This window comes from Falco naumanni, chromosome 6 (genome assembly GCF_017639655.2).
Source record: "Falco naumanni isolate bFalNau1 chromosome 6, bFalNau1.pat, whole genome shotgun sequence".
NCBI lineage: Eukaryota > Metazoa > Chordata > Aves > Falconiformes > Falconidae > Falco > Falco naumanni.
The window spans coordinates 44,639,141-44,662,799 of record NC_054059.1 but is presented as its reverse complement, the minus strand read 5'-3'; the positions used below and the strand labels follow the sequence as shown (position 1 = coordinate 44,662,799).

At 41.5% G+C, this 23,659-nt stretch overlaps 1 protein-coding gene across 10 annotated transcripts in view; it reads right to left on the bottom strand.

The window, feature by feature from the left end:
* Positions 1 to 14,699: 14,699 nt before the first annotated feature.
* SASH1 (SAM and SH3 domain containing 1) overlaps positions 14,700 to 23,659 on the bottom strand; it is a 566,328-nt gene continuing 557,368 nt past the window's right edge. For all 10 annotated transcript variants that reach the window (XM_040597947.1, XM_040597949.1, XM_040597950.1 and 7 more), the window contains 3 exons: positions 20,077 to 21,215; positions 19,368 to 19,499; positions 14,700 to 18,544 (listed from right to left, as the gene is read on the bottom strand). In XM_040597947.1, coding sequence (XP_040453881.1) covers positions 18,284 to 18,544; positions 19,368 to 19,499; positions 20,077 to 21,215 — 1,532 coding nt within the window. In that variant the 3' untranslated portion in view covers positions 14,700 to 18,283. The remainder of the gene's footprint in view (positions 18,545 to 19,367; positions 19,500 to 20,076; positions 21,216 to 23,659) is intronic.

Here is a 23,659-nt window from a genome sequence, read left to right as displayed (position 1 = left end):
TTTTTTTTTTTTTTAAGTCTCTTCTCCCATATGGACATGTTGAGTAAATAACTGTAAAAACAATGTTCTCTTCTCCCCTTGCTTTCCACTCTAAGAGATTTGTTCAGAATTTAATTTGGTCAAAAAAGCCAAAAGTATCCAAGGTTTCTTTCCCACTTCAGGAAAGTGTAATCTTCTACTGGCAACCCACGAGATCATTCATCTGTCACTTATCATCATGTTTCATGAAGCTGATGACATTTCAAGCACCTCTTTTTATGGAATGTGGAACAGAACTAGTGAATTTTCTGTATCACTCGCTGAAGATTTCAGACAAGCACATACACAGAAAACATGCCAAAGCACAACAGCTTTCATTTAGTTACTTCTATGAAATAATATTTTATTTTCTGTATTGTGAAAAAATGCTTTCACAAGAATACAGAAGACATACAAAGTTCTTCTAGTACTAAAATATGAAATGTATGTGGTTTTGCTTGGAATTTATTGAACCTTACCATAGGACTCATGCTTGGTGGTGTTTTGGGGTTATTTTTTTTGTTTGTTACTAAATTGAACTTAAACAAAACCACCAAGGAGGACAGACTCCTGTAACATCTAGGAGTTAGTCCATAGCCATTTGAATAATTAGGTGTTTTCTGGTGTGCTTGATGGTCCTCTTCTTCCACTAGGGCCTGATGGAAGAATGCAAGATGCTGTGTTTGTGCACATTTACATTATTTTGTACTCATTTTTTTCATAGTCCAGATGAGTGGTAACAACACGGATTTAGCTACGGTGGTCAAGTATGAAATACTATGTATATATTATTACATACATAGTACATATTTACATTATATGTACTATGCCTACGTAGTACACAGCTTCCTCTGCCCCACCCAGAGTAAGAGAGACTGGCATGATGCAAAAGCATGGATAATAGTGAAAGCATTTTGCACAGGCAGATATCCAGGAGGCTTTGTTAGGAGAATGGCTGGCACTGAACTGCAGGTGATGAGCCCCACGAATCGGCAGCTGGTGCTTAGCCTGGCCCCGTGGCTGGGGTGCAGAGCTGCTCACGTTGCTCTGTGCTGTGCTGTTCCAGAGCACTGGGCAAGCTTTTTGGCTCTGGTGTGGCTCCTCGCTGGGTGTAGTAGGCTCGGCTCCTAGCTGAGTCCTGACCTGAGCTACTGGGTTGCCTTTGTGTCAGGTTCCCAAGTCTCTGTATTGTGCTGGTAACCTTTTTGCCCAGGACTCTTGCCAAGGGCATCTCCAAAGCTGAGCAGTGCAGTGTTAGTGGGACAGTTGCAGGAAATGATGCCATCTGTAACTTAAATATGTAAAACCACAGGAATTTGGTCTTTAGAGTGTTGACATACTCTTCTAGAAGTAAGGAACTGTCTGTTATGACCCTACTGACTTTTCGTCTTGATACCATACTCAATCCCTCTGGAAATTTATGATTTTTTGAATATATAGATCAACGTGTGTGTGTGTATATATATATATAAAATGGTGTTGTCATGACCTGTTGCCCATATTTCACAGGGTAGAACTCAGCTATGAAATCTCTGCACGTTACTCAATTTGTGCATCTAATGCATAGTTTCTGTAATGCTCGTATTTGTGTGCTGTATATAATAGGGTTTTGGGAACCATATTCATAAGTTAATGACATACGCAAGATACCATACAGTATAGCAAACCAAACAAGAGATTTAGTCCCCAGTCTTTATCATGTGGGGTACCTGAGCCTAAATATAGAGACTAAACCACCAATCACGATATTTTCAGATCGATGTTTGCAAGTGTACATCTTTACTTTTCTTGGCCACCAGTTCTACGTTGTAAATGCTGCAAAAACTCACTTGGGGCTCCCACATGATCCAGCATTTGCTGAAGGCCAGTCCTCTCTTCCCTTTACCTGAGTAAATGCTTTATACACTCTGAAAGAGATGCAGAAACAGACTCCCAGCTCAGGGAAAGACACATATTCTGGTCCCCTAGGAAGAAGTCCTTCATCCCCAGTACTGCTATATCTAGATAAAGAGAGATTATGGAGCAATATTGCAATGCAAATCCAGATCACCATGTCTAATATTTGAAAATAAACCTACTCAGATATATTTTTGATTAAACATGCCCTGGTAAAAAGGCAAAACATCTGCAGAATATATTTCATTTGGGTCAAACTAAGGTGAATACCACTGAGGTTGTGGAGTTTTGTACTTTGTACAGGAGTAAAGCCATATTCAAAGCCAGCTTCAGGAAACTTTCAGTAAAATCAGCACAAATGTTAATTGTTGAATTTGTTTTTCTCCCAGAGGAAAAGCAGATAAGGGTTCAGGATAAGTAGCAGTGTGCTAGCTTTAAGGAAAACAATTCAAGAAAATCTATGGAGTAAGATGAGAAATAGAATTGATGTGATTGCTGCCTGTTGGCTGGTTTATGTTTAGATCTTTTCTGAAAATAATCTTTCTGGTTTATTGTGGCTGAATGTTTCTCCCATTGCCATTTAAAACTTGAGACAGACCTTAAAAAACATATAAAAATCAATGACATATGCAAATAAAAAGCCAGCATAGGGGTCTAGCACACTTTTGTAATTAGCAGCTTTTTTAGTTAGAAAGGACATTGCTTAGTCCAATATAGAATACATACATACTATATGCATTCTAACATGTAGCTTGGCACTTTGGATAATTTTCCATTAATGACCCAGGCGACTTATCTAAGCTCCACCTCCCATGCATGCTTTACTGCTTCTTGTTATGTCTTTACACTTTTTGTCACTGAAGTTCACAGTATATACTGGAACATCTGTTGCCAAAATAAATAATTTTCATCATGGTGTATTTAGTGATAGAAATGGTTTTGTAAAGCTCAGGTGCTAATGCCAAACTCATTTACATTTATTTTGGGCATTGTAAGCAATAGCACTGTGCATTCTGTTTAGCAAGTGTGTGACAACTTAGGTTAAGTAAACAAAAAAACTCTGCCAGGCACCCCCGCTGCAGCCATGGCAGCCCCAGCCTCTCCCAGAGATAGGTGCTGGAGGTCTGGTGGTGGCTGCCGCAGTTGCTTCTCTGATTTGTGCAGTCACCTTGGCCCTGAAAAATTAGTAATTGGAATAACAGTGAGAATGTAGATGTCTGCAATTTGTCTGCACTGAATGGGATGGCTAGTTTCTCTGCTTGCTGCTTCACGAGGTGTTAGTAGAAAGCTGGAAGGGAAGGACAGGAGAGCAAAAAGTCTGAGTCACATTTGTGTCACCTGCTGCACAGCTGCTTAATTCACCAAAGCATTCCCGTGGCCACCCTTGCAAGGAAAACACTTCTGCTACCTTTCCTTCTCATCAGGTACTTCTAGCTTTGTCACAAGCTTCATTATCACATGGAAGGAGAAAAGCAGCATCTGTTTAAGGTCATTTATTAACACTAAGCTTCATAAATTTTATATGAAAATGGAGTGTCAGCCAGGAGAGATCATTCCTCAGCTGCTGCTGTTGGCATCAGTTGAAGTTTGAGAAGTCCTATGGAGTAACACAGTAGTGAGCTGTGCTGTTTTTAATGGAAATGTCCTTTACTCTCATTTCACTTCTCACAGGCTTCTGGACAATTAAAGTGGGGTCTGAGGTACTGCAGATTGTTCTTAGCCAAAAGAAAAGCAATCTCATATTTGACAACTGTAGCTAAATCCATGTTGTTACTGCTAGTCTGGACTATGGAAAAATGAGATACAAGGAGGAAAGCACAAGCTGCACCTTCCAGTCTACCAGTAAGCCTCCCAAATGCGTTAACATAGGAAAGCTGTGTTAGGTCAGACTAAGGGTCTATTCAACTCGGTATCTTTCCTTCAGAAGCATCCTGAATTATGTTTGTGGGAAGAGTATGAGACCTTTTCCCCTTTACACTCTCCCAGCTGTCTGTGGTTTAAGTGTGTCCCGATGTAAAGCCGACATTCACACCATAATCCCTTTAGCAGCCATAAATGAAGCTATATTCCACAATTTCTCCAATTCCTTAATTCTTGTGGTCTCTGAAGCAGCTTGCTATAAGAAATGCCACAATATAACTATGTGGTCATGAACAATTATTTCCTTTTGCTGATTTAGTATCAGTGGTTCACTGTGTTGTGAAGACCCTGAGCAAACTGTTCTCCATTCGCATTTTCCCTCACCATCACCATTTCACTGCCTTTCATACTATCCTGCCTCAGTCTCTCCCTTCAGACCTCAGAGTTATTTAGTCTCTCTTCATCTGAAAGCTGTGCTGCACTCAACATCCCTGACCTCATGCTGTACTGCGTATAATTCCAATGCGGTTTTCTGAGACAGTAGTGACCTTAATGACATCTGGTGGGCAAGATGCAGGTAAACACATAAACTCCGGAGCTATGAAGTTAGGAGGAAAGTTATTCAATTAAATATTACTGTCTCTGATAACTGCACTGAAAGAACAGTCCCCCCTGCTTTGCTGGGACTCACGTCTGCCTTATAGCAAGTCCAGAAGTGTCCTCTTGGACATTTCCAATTGTGCCAAGGCACTCTGAGACTTGCCCTAGGACAGAGTGAGGTTTGCCCAAAACACGTGCCACGCTAAAGAGGTGCCCCTTCAACAGCACGTGGTTGGACTGCTTGGTAGGACTAGTGCTATGAAAGGGGGAAGAAGAGGGGCAACCATTGGGGTGGGAAGAGTGGAGGCTGAAATAGGATTGATCCCGTGAAGGGAAAGTACTGAGGGAGAGCGTAATAACAGTAGCATGAAAGAAAATCGCTAGGGTCATTGGAGCTCTCCTGGAAGAATTAGAAGAGGACAGCGTACAGGGAAGTCCTGTGTTTGGCTTGGAAAAGTCTGCCTTTTTTGTCCTCAAGACACACCGCTAAAGCCAAGGGTTGTACAGAATAAATAAGTATATACACAGAGCCACGCTTGGGTGATTATATCAAGCTATATGCTAGACTTCATTATGGCACCAGGGCCAGCAATAGGTTGGTTTATCATTTTGATGAATCAAGATGGGCAGAAGTGCCTTAGTTCAGGGCCGCCCAGGGAAGTGTATTGCAGAGTATCACTATGTTTTGTTGTTGTAAAGGGAAAGTAACAAAACTTAAAAGAAATAACGTGTAAGCTTGCCTGTAGCGTCTGAATAAGGTTAAAGGATTTTGCAAAAAACAGTTCACAGCCTTCTCATTCTCCCACTCCCTCTGCAAAAGGCTTTGGTTTCTACAAGACATAGCTGGCTATCCAGGCTAATTGCTCGGCTATCTGTACCACAGCGGGGGTATGAGCTGACTCAGGATGAGGCGAGGGGAACATGAATGCTCATTTTCAGACAAATACAAAGTAGCCACTGGCAGCAAGATGGTGATAATTTGCTGTTAAGTCCAGATTTCTAGATCCAATGTCTAGATTTCTAGATGGGGAAGTGTTCAAGCAGACACCGGACTTTCCCCAGTTTTGCATCAGGCAGCTGACAGGGCTCTGAGCCACCAACACCAGTGGGCAGGGGAAGAGGTGCCGGCTGTGGCACACCCCTTGCCTGGACACCTGGCTGGGAGGGGGTTGTGGTGGCACCCGGATGGCAGAGTTGGTGGGACTGGGGGGGTGCGTGGCTGGCTAACGTGTGGTATTGGTTCTTGTAGGAGCTACAAGAGGCAAATAAAAGGGCATGGCATAGAGCTACCTGAAATGTTATTGAATGACAGCGAACTGCAGAGCTTTTTGATTTTGATACTACTCAGAAAATTTATTGGACAAAAGGCTTACACTATTACTCCTGAGCTTTCTCTTGCACACTGTCTCTCAGAGCTCTGCTTGGAAAATTCCCCAGCTCCCCACCCTATTTGGCTTTTTCTCTTTGTTTTCAAGAAATACAGTCCCATCAAGATGGAAAAATATCCAAACTGCTGCACAGAAAATTGAACCGATAGACTGATCTCCTGACTTGGAGCCTGGAGGATAACTGTACCAATAGCAAAGTGATATATTTTTTTCCCCCCTCCCAGTCATACAGTGCTTAGCACTGAGATTTGCCTCTGTCTTAAGGGTTGCTACAAAGTGGAATACGATCAGTCAGATGGTGTGGTGTATCTTTAGAGAGATACAGCATACCCTGTATGAGAGGCAGAGAATAAAACCAACAACGTGCTTTATTTTCAAGGAAAGAAGATTAGCAGAAATGTACTTTCTCCTGAAAAAGAAACCCTCACATTAGAGTGAAAACCACTGTTCTAATAAGCATTGGTGTTCACCCCTGGGAGGCTGGACTCCGCTGGTTATTCTGCTGACTGACCTGTTTTCTCCCCTAAGAAAAATAATTCAACCATTTAAGAAAGAAATTTAAGGAAAAATATGTAAAAACAACAATAAGCCCTCAACTGTACTTATTCCTCTTTTGTCATTGAGCACTTGCTGCCTCATTGCTTTAGGATCATGGCTATTGGCAAACTCTGGGTCTCATCACTGCTGTGATTTTTACTTACTTGCTAAAATGTAACCTGAACTAAGTTAAATGATGTGAAGAATTTTTTTTATTTTGTGCTGAAAATGGTCCAGTTTAAAGTGAGTCTTAATGCTGGCTGCAGCCACCGTGCACCACGCAAATCTGTTCAGCAGATTTGCTGTAAGGCTGCAGGATCTGAATGGGATGTTCCCCAAAATGCCTTTCTCCTGCTGCACCAGCCGACCCTTGGCAGCAACGAATGACTTAAGTTGTCTTGATTGAAATGCTCATAGCTGTGGTATTCAGCAGAGAGGAACAGGCTGGACAAGCACCTTAACAGGTGGTCTAATGACAAGGTAAGCAAGGAGAGGTGGTGAGGGGAGGAGGAGGAATGAAAATACAGGACGGGCACAGGACAGATGTAAAGAAAGATGGGGAAGAGGCAGAGGTGCAAGTGGGCAGAAGGATTCTGAAGAGCTGTGGTGTCTGGAGTGTGTTCTTCTTGAAACACAGTCGACCTTTCAATAATCTTAATCTGTCTTTTTAAAGAAGGTATATGGTTTTTTTCATATTTTCTATATCACAGGCATGACTCAAACCAGCCTTGCCTAACACAGCCACAAAACCATTCTTTCTGTTGCTGTACATATCTACTTTATTTGATATCTGCCCCAAAATTCCTCAGTTATGCAGTCTACAGTCCTATAGATTTTTAATTTTTTCCTCTTTTAAATTTGCCACCTGGACAGTCTCTTAGTGCGGAGTCAGGTTCTGCAGCAATTGGGAGGAGCATCCTGTAGGAAACATGATCAGTTCATCAGAGGCAGTTGTAGAGCACTAGGTAGGGTGAGCTAAGGCTGTACCATGAATTTTAATTCTTCCCTCTATCTTCTAAGAAAATTTGACTTCGTGGTCTTAAAAAAAAAAATAATTGGAAGGCAGCAAGAGATTACTGTGTATTAGCAGGCCTAAATACACAGATTCATTATACAGGCAAAATGAGATAGAGGGAGAAGGCTTTAGATATTTCATTTTAATTTGCCTTTGGTATAAATTCTACTAGCAGTAATTTTATCTCTCAGTAATAATACTATTTAGCTATCCAGTAGCCATTCTTACAAACTGTTAGACCACGAGGGTCACACATATACAGAAGTTCAGGACTAAGAAAGCTTTTATCCTTGGCAACATTTTTTTTCTGGCTGCTTATCTAGTACTTCCAGCTTTAAATGGACCTTATGTGCTCATTTTGAAGAAACATTTAAAAAAAAATTTTGAAGTGCCTCACTCTCAAAGTTATGTATATGTGGTCTAACTTTGAAGATAGTGAAGACTAGAAGTTGTTTACTGTAACAGAGAAACAATTTTATAGGCCATCACAGACTTGTATTAATTGTGTAGAAGCAGGGAAAGTTAAAGCAAAAACTGCGCAGGCGAAGAAGTTCCCTTACTATGCAGCAGCTGTTTATTGGGTTTTATTTCTTTATTCTCCAGTAGATGGCAATGCAGTACTTGGCCAATGTGAAGAGATGTCTCTGTCTTTAGTTGCGTGTATGGGGGCTTTAGTTACGTATTCTAAGTGCAACTTCGGACGGTGAATGTTATCCAAGTGAATCATTTAACTGGTGTTTTATTATACTGCTGGCCAGCATGAGACAATGCCAGAACAAGTAAGATTTGAAAAGTGTGTGGAAATGGCAGTGCCTGTCTTTAAAGGCTGCTGGTTGTTTTAGTGATGACAGTTTCTTACACTGATGCTTTTAGAAGAATTGGGAGGTAAAACCATAAATTTTGGTGTCTACTCATTTGGAATTTTACTTGCTCTTGGAGCGGTGCAGATCCATTTCTTGTGTTTAAGGAAAAAATTGCACAGAAGTCCCCAAATTATTTCCCTTCTGTTTGACCTTCTCTCCAGACCGTGGCTGTGTGTCTTACACATCTGTGCCTCTTTGGCTTGTTTACATTGCTCCAGGGCCATTTCTGGGATTGTCACTGTAAATTCAAACCCGCAGAATATGTCAGGTTTGGTGTGGACCTTGCCTCAGCTGATAGCCTAGCTATTCATCTATTCCACAGGTCACCAGAACCTTCAGCAGAGTTTGGGTATTACCCTCCAGAGCAGGGAGCTGGCTGAGGTATGGATTTAGGGGCACCAGAATGGTGCCAACAGGGGGGTTGGCACCAGCTGTGAGTGGCCTGATGCAGTGATGGCTGAAGTGCTCCTCATCTCACAGCTGTGTCCTGCCTCAGGGCTGCAGGCAGGGACAGCCATAGTCCAGCTAGGTTACCTAAAGAGACGTAGGACGTGTCCTTCTGTGAAAAAGGGTGACAAGTCAGTAAGCGACAAAGTGAAGGCAGTGAATCGATACAAACTCAACTGTATGTTGCTCATATCTCTAAGTCCTTATAAGTTTTCTTCATAGTTTCATTTATACATTTGTTTTGAAGCTCTGCGATTTCTAGAAGTATGGATTGGTATAGGCAAAAATGGCCTTTTGTCAAATATTTGACCTTTCCATTACAGAGGTGAAAGCAGCAACACTTGCAGAACAGTTTACATTTTCAGAGCCTTGTACCAACATCAATTACTGTTTGATTCCGCTTTGGAATGAAGGGGACCTGGGACCAAATTGTAGGTTTGCATGGGTTGCAGATAATGGCACCAAGTGGCAGAGTTTCTATGTGAATGTGGTTCAGAGATGCTCATCTGTTTTTTGGCTAATGGGCTCAGTAGCAACAAGTGTGGGGTTTGTGATTTTGTGTACTTTTATCATTTGGATTTTGTTTGTTTGGTTTTTAAAAAGCCCTCTGGTTTTAGAGGTAGTTAATACATTACTGATGACAAACTTGTAGCTGCTGTCTTCTAAGTGAAGCTAGTGAGCAGAAATTATATGCCTGGGAAAACTATTTTGTGTTTCCACTGCTGTGTAAGAAAGGATGAATCAGACACTGTTGTGATTCGGAGTTAGTGACAGCCTGCTCAGAATAACACAGAAACAGAGAACGGTGGCCCACAGTGAGAGCCTGACGTCTTGCCTTGTCCAGTAGACACCTGTTCCAGGGGATAAGAGTATGTAGTTCCCACAAGTGTTTAGAAATAAAAGAGAATTGAAGAAGAAATTTCTCAATATATTTCTAGGTAGTTCCTCTTTGAAAAACATCATCTTAAACTAATTAATTAAATGCACGGCACAACCTTGTCTAATAGACACCAAATATACATCTGAGAATGTGAGACCTCTGTGTTCCCAGAAGGTAGAGATGCTGCTCTTGTTTTTATGACATTCATCAGCTTTCCACTAGTTTTCTCATCCAGTCCTTCCTTCTTTCCCCCCTCTCTCTCCCAGTTATCCTCCTTACCGTCACAGCTGTTCCATGAGTTGGTTGATCAGTTTTCCTCCCTCCTGTGCCCTAATGCAGCCCAAGCAAAGATATGCCAGGAATACTCTGGAGCCAGTTTTTCACTCGGGCTGCTCAGAAGGATTGTCGTGCTTGGGTGGCTCAGGCATACCTTGAGAGGGCATGAAGGAAGAAGAGAGGCACAGCCCTTACATGTTATTCCCACAGCACACATGGGACTCAATGCAGAGGTAAGGAACACCATTAGGGGTGATATTGGAAATAATAGAAAACAAATGTTTCCTACTCTGGCACTGTGCAAACCTTGTACAAGCCTCAGGGTGCAACCTGACAGATCTTTGCAGTTTGCTTTAAATCGGATTTATCTAGATTTACTTATATCAAGAAGATGGTGTCTGTGGGATCTTGCTGTTATCCACTGTACCACCTTGCTCTCCTGGACCTCTCATTGCTTGTGCCTCAGGACCCAATGCTCCCAGTAGAAACAACATTACTCAGAATTAAAAAGTGCGTCTGGCCTGGATGCTTCTCTCAGTTACCTGACTGAACTGCATTTCTCTTCACCAAATAGCATCTCAACTTCACAGAACTTTACACAAGTGCTCAGCAAAGTAGACACACCTGGAAAAAAGAGCAGAAATAGCAGCTTGGAGGGCCTCCAGCTGGCTGTTTTGTGTTCTCACCTCTGTTTCCCATTTGAACGTGGGATTTTTGTGAGGCCCTGACGAGTGTTGCATTAGCTGCATTTTCCTTGTGACACTTTACACCTCTGCTGCTTGCACGAGGGACCACAAGAGTCATTTTTGTTTGTGCACACACCTAGATGAGCACCAGATACTGAGCTGGGGACCAGAACTTGACAAAACCTTAGCTTTGGTATTTCCATAGGCTGAACAACTAACGCGACGGCAGGATGCAGGAGGGTGCAACTTGCAAAGATGCAAGGAGTGAGGCTGAATCTTGCCCTGCTATCCATGCAGACAAGCACAGACAAATGTGTTTGTATTATGTGTTCCTGGGCATGAAACACCTATGGCTGGGAAGCTTTGCCTGCAAGCTTAATCACCCTGTGTTGTAGACACTTGTCTGTTCCGGGGAGGCAGTTCTACACACTGACAGGTATTGCGTGGGAGTGTGGGCCATTGCCTTTAATGTTAACTCGCATGAATCCTCACAGACTCAAGTAGAAGCCTCCCATATTCCTGAAGCAAGACACAACTGACCAAATTGCTAGAATACACACAAAAGGAAAAAAAAAAAAAAAGGTAAGTTTTTGAGCACCTTCCAGAGGTTTTGCTATGTGCCAAGAGGCAAATTTTTGACTCACACTCTTACATATATTAGAAAGCAGCCTGAAACCCTCTCCCTCGTTGTCATCAGGTTGCAGAGTAGAAAACTGAGAAGGCAGCAATTGGTCCCAAGGCATATTCTAAATCCAGCCCTCAGGGGCTAAAAAGAAGTCTCTCTCAAAGGGAAGAGGCTTAATGAATTGAGACAGCCTCTCATCTCTCATCTTCTTTCATTAGATGACTTTATTAAGCACATAAGGAGTTATTTGTGTAATTGCATTAATCTAAGCCATTCTTCTGCTCTTCAGAAACTGCACTGCTGCAAATCCAAAGCACCTTCTAGGATGCTCATAAGCAAGTGCAGCCTGTGCCGCTGTGTAACAGCAGTAGACCTGAAATGGTGAGCAGGCATCGCAGTGGCAGGCAGGAGGAGAGCAGCCCTGCTTGTCACCATCAGCAAATATGGTCCTTCTCATGCAGCAGCTCCTGTGCATGGCAGGTAATTCAGTGCTGCTAAAAAACCCCAAAAAGATATATAGTGTTTGCTTATAGTTTCAATGTACTCAGCAGCATCACAGATCTTGATTTCAGATAGCCACTGTAACGTATAAAATTGGTCACACCTCAGAGTGTAGTAGGTGATCCACAATATTGCCAATTCTTTTCTTTTTTTTGGCTTTGTAGAACTGCTAAGACCTGAGTAGATCTGGAAGTTGAACTCACCTCAGGTCTCGGTACCAAGCTAGTTCCAGTGGGGACTCCGGCATATGGCCATCAGAGGGAAAGACGGGTTGTTGTAACACTGCTAGTAGTGTACACGAATGGCTCATTGTATGGTTGAGGTGGCAATGCATTGTGTATTTTAATTAACATAGAACTCATGAGAGGCAATTCAGTTTCGCCCTTCGAGGCAGAGAACTCGTGGAGGGGGGGTTGTTTGGCTAACTGAATGCAAGCCACTTAAATCAGAACTTTAAAAGTGAATGCTAGTATTAGGTAACAGCTTACCTGTGCTTCAGTAAAACACAAAAAATTAACTTAGAGTTTTAGTACCTGGTGAGTATATATTCAGTATCACAGGAGTCAGTGGAGCCAAAAAGCAAAATAAATAGTAGCAGATTGATAGTTTAATTCTCAAGTATGTCCCTTAAGGTAGGATTTGTGGATGTAAATACAGTCTTGTTTTCATAAACTTGCACAGCTGTATATGCACTTTGTGGCTACATGGAGAAATACAAGTTGTGGGACGTTCAGAGTAGCACATGCCAATGTAATGAATGTAGAAATTGTCAGGGACACAAAGCGCCCTGCCTACCTGGGATACGATCTGCCTTGGAAGAGTCAAGTCTAGAACCTCCAAGCCTACGCGGCAGTACTTGTCTCTGAGGTGGTGAAGTTAAAAAGCCAGTTTCAATAAACAAAAAAGCTGTTTGAAGTGCAAAATTGTAATCCCAACTCACTTTTCCCTCCTACTCAAACCTGTCTAGTCTTGGAAGCAATTAATCCCAATGTTTGACCTCAGGCACCTAGAGTTTTTATGAACTCCAGCCACAGCAGCCTAAGCAACAAGGTTCACTGGAAATAAGACCTATGGCTTTGTTATAGTCTCACTCTTTTTGACAGTGTACTATTTCCATAAATGTCCTGAAAAGTTTTTAAGAAATAAGTTTTTTGGGTGGCCAGTTGTTGTTTTGTTTTTTTTTTTTTGTGTGTGTAGAATATTTTATTTGTGTGTAAAGATTCTTTTCCTGCATGGAGCCAGGCCCAAACCCACTGGAAATCATAGAATCCCAGTAGTATCAGAGTTCTGGGGTCAGAGCTTGAACATCGCCAGTACACTCACATCTCTAAGGACAGTCGTGCAGGGGTAAGTTCAGCATAAACAAACTGCGTTGCAGAATTGAAGGGAAAAAAATAACGATGTCTGTTCATGTAATGAAAGACTGTAGTACCTGCAAAAGGGCAAGCTTAAGAGCTAATAAGACTTTTGATTTATATTACTTCCTGAATGTTAAATGATTAACCTTTAAGTAGTCTCATGAGGTATATGGTGGTATATGTAACATTACATTCATAGCTTTTTAGTCTCCGTGGGCTTACGTGTGAACCTCCTGCTCAGACATAAAAGTTTCTTTTTTGTAAGTATTATTAGTAAGAATTTTAACATGTTTCTTCCGTGTCTCTTTCTGTGCAAACACTTCATTGGGGAGGGAGAAATTCTAGAACGAGGATAGGTATGGATGTGTCGAGGAGAGGTGCTTTTGCTTTTGGCAGTGGCCGGGGTGGTTAGCACACATTTGGATCAGACTAGCAAAATGCTGAGAGCAATGGATAAGGGCTTTGTGTTTCAGCTGCTCCCAAAGCAATCCTGGACCACAGCAGTCTTGGAAGGGAAGCAATACGCCTTCCAGCTGCAGAAAAGGCAAGCGCTCTGGCTTTTCATGTTCCACAGTGTTTGTTTTGTTTTTATTTCTGTTTTGTTACTTGAGAGACTCTTGGAAACAGCCTGCATCTGAGCCGGCGGCAGTTCCCAGGGGCTGGCCTCCCCGTCGCCAGCAGAGCAGTGCCCTCTGGTGCAGGAGCACAGCGGTGGCCTGGTCCTCAGCTGAACCGGGAGAGATTAATAGAGGAGAAAAATTAGAAGTTCACATCTGACACGCTACCTCATTCCCACGAACTTTCTGCCACGTTGTACAGTTCTGATGCAAGTGTTGCCTGAGAGGAACCGAAAAGTCAGCTGTCTGGATCCAGCCCAAAGGACAGATTTTTTTTGTTTGCTTTCTCTTTATGCCGTTTCCAGAGTTAAGCTTCTGGTTAATGACAACTAATGCAGGCACAGTCCACCCTTGTTACTTAGGGCTAAATCCACAAAGGATTAACTTCCAGCTATGGTGCACTGTTGCCGCGTGGATGTGCCAGCACTCTGTTAGGTAGCTAAGCATACCATTAATTATGCAGCAAACTTAACTAGACCAACAAATGGAACACACATGCAAGATGTCGCTCAAGCGAGCTAGAAGGAATGCCAAGAGATATGTCCTAAGGTTCCTTTGCCCTAAAACCTGGACACTGGCATCTCATTACAGACTGCAGAGATTACCTGACTGCTCAGGAGTCACCCCGCCCTCTCCAGAACGAGGCACCTTGCCAACCCAGTGAAGCAGGAGCTGCACTTGAAAGCCAGGTTTGAAATGCCATCTTGCAGGCAGGAGCTTTAACTACAACTCCAGAGTGTTATATATACTTTCTCTGGTTCCACCATTTTTTAATTGTTTCATTCCAAAATGGAAAAGCTCCTGACAGGGAGACCTCTCATACACATCTCCCTGAGCCCAGCAGCTGGACATTCATGGGATATAAGAGGCAAATGTTTAGACAGTGATGATTCACATCCCAGGCAATCACATTTTGAAGGCTCCTTCTAGTCCTGGATTTTCAGGGCTTTTAATTATTTTTTTAAATTTTATTTTAATCTTTTTTTTCTCCTGCTGCAGATGTGTTGAGAGTGCTTACGAGGTGAGGAACTACAGGTTTGGTAAACTGGAGGGAGAGGGCCTGGGATTAAATAGCTGGATGCTGCTACCAGTAAAGAGAAGACGTTAGCTGAATTTAAAACAACCAAAAAAAGAGAGACCAAAGAAAATTTATTTACTGTTTATCTATGAACAGTATGACATATAATTATAGACAGGTTTTGATACACAGGAAAACCCTTTTGTCAACCTTTTTTTTTTTTTTTTGCTAAATGAAACAGCACAATAATCTTTACACATTCATATTTTGTTTTTTCTTTTTTTTTTCTTTACAATACACAGCTTTCTTGGGTTGAAGCAAACTGCAGGACAAATTGAGTACTGGTATATTACAGCTACTTACATCATTTAAGAACAGCAAATGGAGAAAAATAAGTTATTTAAATATTGATTTCATATACAGAAAGTGCAACTTTGTTAGTTGTTACATAACTTGCTTGACAGTTTTGATTCCCCAGAGGGTGTCAATTAAAGATAAAAGTATCTTGGACCAAAAGTATTATTTATTCTAAAAATAATACAGTACAACTGCACAGCTGTGACTTGGTGAATCGACCACTGTTGCTGCTCTTAGAGATGATGACCTGTTTGAATAACGCAATGTTTAATGCTTCTGATCGTGCTCCCAGTTTGCATTGAAAGCCAGGCTTGTAAGAGAGCACAGGCAACTATGAGCAACCTTGCCATCTGGGTGGTAACAGAGGGTTATTGATCGAAGCTTATGATTACGATGGCATTCAGTAATATTTTGGGCTTGCTGCTTCTATTCTTAAATAGCTGTTTGAATTACAATGGTACAATGGATAGATACTTAACATTGTTAGCCTGAGCAGAGCAGGTTAGGATTCCAGCAGCAGGTTTCTTCTGTGCTTCCCAAGAGTTAATGAGCAAACTTTTGTTTAGAGCACTGAATGGTTGCAAGAAGATGTAAGAGGTTATGGCTCCCATACTGCAATGCTCACCTGCTAGGGGAACGCCACAGGTCACTGAAACTGCAGCTGGGAAGCTCAAACACTGAGAGAAACTTAAGGCTTTTTCAGATTAAAATATAAACTAAAATTGTAACTCAAGTAAGACCACAGAGTACAGTCCTGAAACGAACAACAAAGCAACGATTAAAACACACCAATCTCAAACTGCTCACTCTAGTCCTGATGGGTGTGATTTGGCTTCCCTGGGCTACAGAATCGTTTAAAAATTATGGCCTTACAAAGAGTGTTTGGCACACAGGTACAGTTTATTCCCATAATTCTCCTTCTGTTATTAAGAGAGGGGAAAGTAATTAATATAGGAGAACTTTATTATGTGACTTGCCTTCCCTGCCACATGAGGAAATTTGTTTCCTTTTTTGTTGCATATAGTCAGCTTGGACTTTTCCCTTGCTCAAATATAGCTGCTGTCTACTTACTTCTACTCGGTTCTAGCCTCCGCCAGCAATCCCAGGAAGTCTCAATACTCTTTCCGTCTCCTGCTTACTGATAGTCACCATGTAAGCCTCGGAGAGGCTTACAAAAAAGAACAGACAAATCATCATTATTAAAAAGACATGATTTTTTTTACACTTTTTTTTTTTTAGATTTTTACCAGCTGTGCAAAACACCTATGCTGTATATTTCCTGATGCTGCCACATAAGAACGTGCTGATTATCCACATACCCAGGAGAACGTTACAGAAACAGATCCAGAAGAGCTTTGAGAACAATTTCAAGTTACACCAGTGAATTAGTTGCCTTCACATGATGGTGTGCAGTAGACAGTGGTGAAATATGAAATGAGGAAAGTAAACCTAACACCTATCAATTCTACCAGGAGCCAAATTAATTATCATCTGCAGTAAAATGCATAGTTCATCTGACTTAAAACATGATCATGAAAGGACCATATGTAGTCAGGAATCCTGGAATAACCACAATTTTTCATTCATCAATGTGAGACCATTTTATCAGGAAAAGTGTCATTATCTCAATATGAGGCTGTGATAACTGAGGCACCACACAGTGAAGTGCCTTGTCTGTTTTTTTACAGTTAGTTGATGTCAGAACTGATACTGGAAACAGCCACACATCCTGGCCTGTGCCCAGATTTCTTTACTCTCTCCCTTTACCTGCCAGAGGAAGCTTGCTTTGTCTTCCACGGAGCGTTTGCTCTACAAGAAGCTGAAGGACACACCATATATTGACCCCAAAGAAGAAGCTAGTTATGTGCTACTCATCATAATCTGTATTTGGTATATAAAACGTGTACCCATATAGAAAAATAAGATCTGTCATTAGCCACATATGCGAATGGAACGTTTAACATGGATTTAGGCAGGAAAATATTACATCATGGAAAAATGGTTCACCACATATGCCAGAACGATGCTCTCTCCCCGTGAGAGGTAACATTAAGACAGTCAGGAGGGATATCAACTGTTGTAAAATCACAGTGTAATTCATGAAGTACTAGGATTTTTTTCCTCTGTGCAATGGAATTACAGGATCTGATGATTTCTATGGGACACAACTTGCTTTTTTGATGCATTTTATCTCCCACAAGTGAATTTTCATTTGCAGAAACCCACTGTTTGGAATTGATATGGTCAGGATACCAAGTCAAAGCTGCAGCATAATGATTGACAATATAACACAGTACACAGAATATGATTAAAATGAAAAGCAGTTACATATATACAAGGCAGTATATCTTGGAACAGTTTAGTGACAACAGTAAATGCAGACTGTAGTGAACAAGAAGTTAGCCTGACAACCAAAACCTAGCATAACCCTGCATTTGTAAAAGCATCTATACAACACAGAAGGTGTTATAATGAGGCATTTTATAGAAGCTACTTCAACCGGAAATCACCCTAAGTGCAGCTTAAGGGCGACAAGTTGAAAGAAGATTTGGGAAACATGAATACAGGTAAGTGAACACTAGGTAACTGTTTAAAAGCTTATTTTAAGGCAAATAAAAAGCTGATTGCTAGGAAGCAGTTATAAAAATGACCTCAGCTCTGTACAAATAAAAAGAAGCTCTCTAACTCTCCGTGGGTTAGTTGCATTGGAGTGACAGAGATGGACCATACTGGAAACTAATTCCAGTCCATTAACTTTGGCCTAGCTAAAGGCTTTGTGGCATATTGGAACCTATACGAAGCAACAGCGAAGATGACTGGGAAGGGAGTTGTGTTTAGGTCTAGACTGCTAAAGTAAACTAAAGGCATTTGCCAAACAGCTTCTACTGGAATTTGCACCTTGGCTTGTGCCTGGTCTTTAGGACTGTCTCCAGGTACCTGGAACTTAGATGTACATAAACCCCCCAACCTAAGGAGTTCTCCATAGAAACAGGGCTTATTAGTAGTATTACTTTCACAAACTTGAGGAAAATGCGCAAGGGTCCCTTAATTCTGTGAAGCTGTCTGATTCTCAGGCCAACCCCATGCACTTTATGAAATAAGAATATTCTATGGGAGTGAAGGGGGAGGGAAGTACCACATCTGTGTTACCTGGTGGTTGCTTCTCTTCTTCAGTTGCCAAAGACAGCAATAGAAACATTTCATATCCTTTGAAGAAGATACCTGCCTGTCCTTGGGAGCCACTTCCTTGATCCCTTTAGCTATGTGGAGTAATTAGACCAATATTGGTGCAGGAAGAAGCAATGGATTCTCGATCAGGCAATGCTACATTATGGAGCACATTAAATTGCCTCTGGATCAAGAGGTTTGAAGAGTCTTGCTGCTGCCAGGAGCTTGCTTATGTGCCTTTCCTCTGTGATGCCAGCTTCTTGAAGGCAAGTTTGTGACAGAGAAGGCACTTTGCTCAGTGTGTTGAATCCTGCTTCTGTGAGCAGGCTGGAATACATAGGTAGACCAATGGAAATCAGCCAGTCAGATACAGAGGTGATAAGTCCTGGGGATACAGGTTTTCGGCAAATTTCAGTGAGCCCTCCACTTGGAATCTGTACAGTAAAGAAGAAAAAAAAAAAAAAAAGAACCCTTAATGTTAAATGTAACTGCTTGTTTTACAGCAAGTCTTGTAAGTCTTATTTCATTTTTTCTTCCTAACTGGCAGAATTTCATAGCAGATGTTTCAACTTCTCTCATGTCACATTTGTCAGTATGAAAGCAGTGTGGGTTGTAAGGCTAAGATCACTTGGCATAGGAGCAACAGCAACAATTTTGGCAATGCAGATGCAGTGGGCAATATCCAGCTGCTTGGGCAACCATCACGGGCCATTCTGAGTTAGTCTGAGATCAGTAAAAAATACCCAGTGACAAGACTGTCCAGGGTGTTCCATTTTATTTCTCAGAAAGGCAAGAACACGCTAATTTTGCCTATTACCTCCTCAGACAGACCAAGTTGTCTTATAAAAAAACATAAAAGCTTTGACTGTTTCCCCCTCCTGCATTTCCTAAGGAGGAGCGGACAACAGTATAGTTTAAGAAATGAAAAAGGACTGTAAAACCTTTCAGATTTCAATACATGCCACCCTTAGCGAGCAAGTCTCTGTTACCACTGCTTGCAGTCTGCTTAGACTTTTAAGGCTATTATACAGTCAAGAGGGAGGGTTATCTGCTCTCTGTTCAACTAATAACTGTCCTCCTTTGGGACAAGGGAATGTACCTCCTGCTCCTGTAGTACCCCCACATATGTTGTACCTGCTGGGTGAACACATGGAGCACATTTGTCCCAGGACTTCGCAGGTATCTCCCTTCACCAGTAGTCAGTCTTTTTAAAAGTCTGCTCATAAATAAGAAAATTTGCTTTATGAAAATACTCACTGCCATGCGATGCTGCTTCCTCAGTTGCTTTACCCGGATTTGGTCCATGTTTGTGGCAACATCCTTTTCAGGCTGGTCCAAGTCTTCAGAGTACCTCTGTACCAAAGCCTCAGGAATGCCACAGCGACCATGCTGTGTTCACAGCCAGACAAAAAGGAGAGAGAACAGATGAAAGAAGCGTATCAACACAGACCAATCCATGCAAACAGAGAGAGATGCAGGGTGGGAGTAATAAGGAGCTTTCCTCAAGATTCCACGAAAACTGAAAAAGCAGTCCCTAAAGGAAGGACTGGACCTTAGGACTCCTTCCTTCCCCAAAAGATTTCCTAACTACTATGCTACCAATTCAGACTTTCTTGGAAGCACAAAATCTAATCCTGACTTCCTTTTTCATCAATAATTCCCCACACCAGCAGAGAAAGAGACATTTCCATGCCCAGTGCCACCAAGGTAGCAGCGGCCTGAAAAGATGAAAGTTCAGAGTAAGTCTGAGATTTCTCGGTCCGTCCATCTGTTCCCCCCGCCCCGCCCTGAGTTACATTAGGTGTAAGGTGTGATAGTAAAGACAAACATAGTTATAGGATGTCTAATGTCCCAATGATTTATTGTTTATCTAGGTGGTTAATCACAAAAATAGAACAGATACAGTAGATGAAACACTATCCCTTGGAATGCTAGTAAAAACGCTTAAACAATGTCCTCCACTTACCTTGTCAGAGTATGGTTCTTCAGTAAGATCAATGTCTTCAGACTGCAACTTGTTTTCTATTACCATTTCCAGATCCATTCCTCTGCTACAAGAGACTTTTCTTGCCGAAGCAGGACCTAGCTTTATCACATGCTGCTGAACACTAGCAGTCTCTGGGAGCTCTGACAGCCAGGGCGGCAGTGGGCTAGGAGGCGTACTGGGCTCCTGTTCAGAAGATGTCCTATGGGCAGGTACTGCATGACAATCAATGGGAGTGGATGAAGTGGCCTTTTTTACTGGCAAACATGGTGCTTCTAGACTTGAGTAGTTCCCACTTGTGGTCGTGGGAGGATGATATAACCCATTAGAAAGGCGTTCTCGGCATTTTTTGGCAGGGACAGGTGGTGGCTGAGAAGGATTTTTTGGTTGCATTCTTGCCTCATTTGTGCCTTTTTGCTCAGCTTCTAGACCTCCCTTGAGGACTGGAGCATAATCAGCCCGTGCAAGGTCATGAAAACCTTTACTCTGTATTTCCAGAGGCGTCCTTGTTGCAGGATGTGTCACTAAGGCAGGCTGAGCTTCACAGTATTTCGGGGGGAACGGAGCAGGCTTTCCACCTGCAGTCTCCCTTACAGAGCAGTCCAATTCCTTTGCTCTTCCCTTCTGAGAAGTAGCAGCTCCTTTACCCTGTTTAGCCATCAAGTCATCTACCGTACAGCTGCTTCCATGAGACTGGGGCAGCAGTGCAGAGCCGGGTGCCTTTTTCGCTATATCCAGTGAATCCTGAGGAAAAGAACCCACTTCCTTGCTAACATCCTGTAGGTTAGTATTGGATTCTCCCTGGAGATCATCCAGCGAGTGAGATCTTGGCCAGCTATCTACACCCTGGGGGCCATCCAGAGTTTCATAGCTCCGACAGACAGCAACCGGTAAACTTCTACGGTTCTTCTTCAGACCCGTAACAGCTGGAGGCTGGACAGAGCTCTTCAGAGCACGATGCGCGCAGCTGAACCGGCTTTCTTTTTCCCCTTGCTGTAGAGTTTCTATTGGCTTGGTCAGTGGAAGTGTAGGATAATTTGATAGCTGGTTTCTGCTGAAGTCCTTAAAGCTATGCTCACTGGCCGATTTTGAGGGCAGAAGACAGGTCCTTCGAGTTTTACCTAGAAGCAAATAAATCACAATCCACCATAAAAAAATCGATCAATCAATCAATGTGCAGTGTACATAATGGATCACTTATAAATGCCTTTGAAATAAAATGATTTACTCCTATCTTGTTAATGCTAAATGTACAGCTCAGTGCCATTTTAAGCATATGAATTTGTGAGCTTCACGAAGAACTAGTAGATGTGACCACGTAAGGAAAATACATTTCACATACTTAGTATCCTTCCTACTCTGTGATTTGCAGAGATTTGGGGTTTAGCTCATGTAAACCCTTTTCAATGTAGAAATACCCTACAGTTAGAACTGATAACCTATACACATTGTAAGAACTTGTTTGACAGAAATAACTCAAAAGATCTACTGTTTTTTCTACTCTTCTAATTTTTTTAGTATATCAATAATTATGTTCACCTTCTAATGAAGTTTACAAGATTGCTCAGGAAAGCTTTTTTTTTTTAAAAAAAAGATCCTGTTTATTAATTTTCATTACAAAGCATGCCGATAGTCTTATTTAATCTCTTAAATGACAGCAAACTATTTGTAATGGCAAACCAGAGTGCAAAGAAGTGTTGTAAGATGGTTTTGCACCAGTCCTTTTGTAGTTACTCTTGGGGACAGCAGAGTTGTGTGGAGAAAGTCTTATACTGTGAGATGGAGAAGTGTTTCAAAACGCCTTTTCAAGTGTGACTAATCGGAGTGTTACTCTCATGTCATGGTGTTCTATCAAACTGTAAGGTCTTACAGATGTGGTATTTTATTATAATCACTTAAGACGAGATGATATGAATCAATATGAACTACATGGTCTTTGCAAGCTTTACTTTGTATTTTTATGATATGCACCACTGATTTTAAACAGTGAAGTCCACCAAATTTGCTTGACAAATCCTGATCAAAGGGACTGAGCTCATTAGACTATTCATTAGTATGAAATACAAGGTCATTTCTCAAATACTGCATAGATTTTTGTAAATTATCTTTTTAACAAGACAGAAGTAAATTTGTCTCAAGCAGATGACCTCCCAGAATGACAGCACATCCTGAACAGTGATTCTTTTCAGGGTGACAGGGATACTTTCCCCTATGTACAGTAGGCTTTCTAAAATCAGGATAGATGGATAAAGCCTGAAATTTTATTTTTCCAATGGCGAAAAACCCCAAAAAACCAAAAATCCCAAACCAACAGATCTGGCTAAATGGTATCAAAGTCTGTAATAACCAGCTATCAATAGCTGCCAATTAAAGGACCAGTACCTTTCAGAGATCTGAGAAGTTTTGCTAACTTCCTTGCAACTAAATTAATCTGGTGTACTTTTAAGCTACAGGTGCTTTCGTCTCATACAGCTTGCCTTCAAAGCTTTATCCTGAAAGACGCTCAATACTCGGCTTTTAAATAATATACATTGCTTGCTTTGAGAATGAATGAAAGAATCTGTTTGACCTAAAAAAGAAATAGCTTGCTTTCTCTCTTTCTCTTGCCTCTTTGTCTGCATAAGGAGTTTAAAAACCTAAGTATTCAGAAATCTAGCAAAGAAAATGAAGGTTACATTTAAAGAGAAATAAGGAAAACATGCACCTCAACAAAGCTGGTTGCATTTACTGATATGCCAGCCAAGGTTATTCTATCTAAAATCAAGGTGTGCCTACAAGGATGAACACAAGCACACAGGAACTCCTTTCTCAGAAGCTGTATGGTTCACAGTTCAACTCAAGCTAAATATTACCGTTTCCCCAAAACACTAATAAAGACACATCACACATTAAGTTGGCTCCCTTGCTACAACCCTGAGTGCAGGTAGCTCAGAGAAGTAGCAGAAAGACTTCTCTGTCTGCGCCTTTCCATGGAGCTAGGCCACTGCCTTCTGAAAATAACTTAAAACCACATTAAAAAGACACGTGTAAGAAATGTTACATTCATTTCTTTAGTGCCTTCAGGCACTAATGTTAATATGCAATAAGTATGGAAAGGAGCGTTCTCTTTTCATTATTCATATTTTTTGCTAGTACATCTTTGACTTGTGCAATAATTCACCCACATTGTCTGGGGCTTGCTGTCACAGCTCACATAACAAAATCCATGTACCTTCTTTTCCATCTGAAATATTGATCAGGGGATATACTGGTTTTAGGAAGCACATTCAGGAACCTCAGCACTGAAAGAGAAGCTGTGAGAAATGCCACTACTGTGCAACATAAGCTCTTACCCTCATGGCTTCAGTATCTAGTAAACAACACTTCACTTCTTCAGAAATGGGATAGGCCTATGTAAAGCCAGTAGTCTGGGACTGGAAAGAAGAAGAAATGGGGACTAGGAGAAGGAAGAAGAGAAAAGTTTTGGGGAAGTACAATCAAATCTTCAGTTCATTCCAGCCCTGTTTTGCATCAAAATACAAATGTGGAGAGAATGGAAGTTCAAAACATTTAGTTTATAAAATAT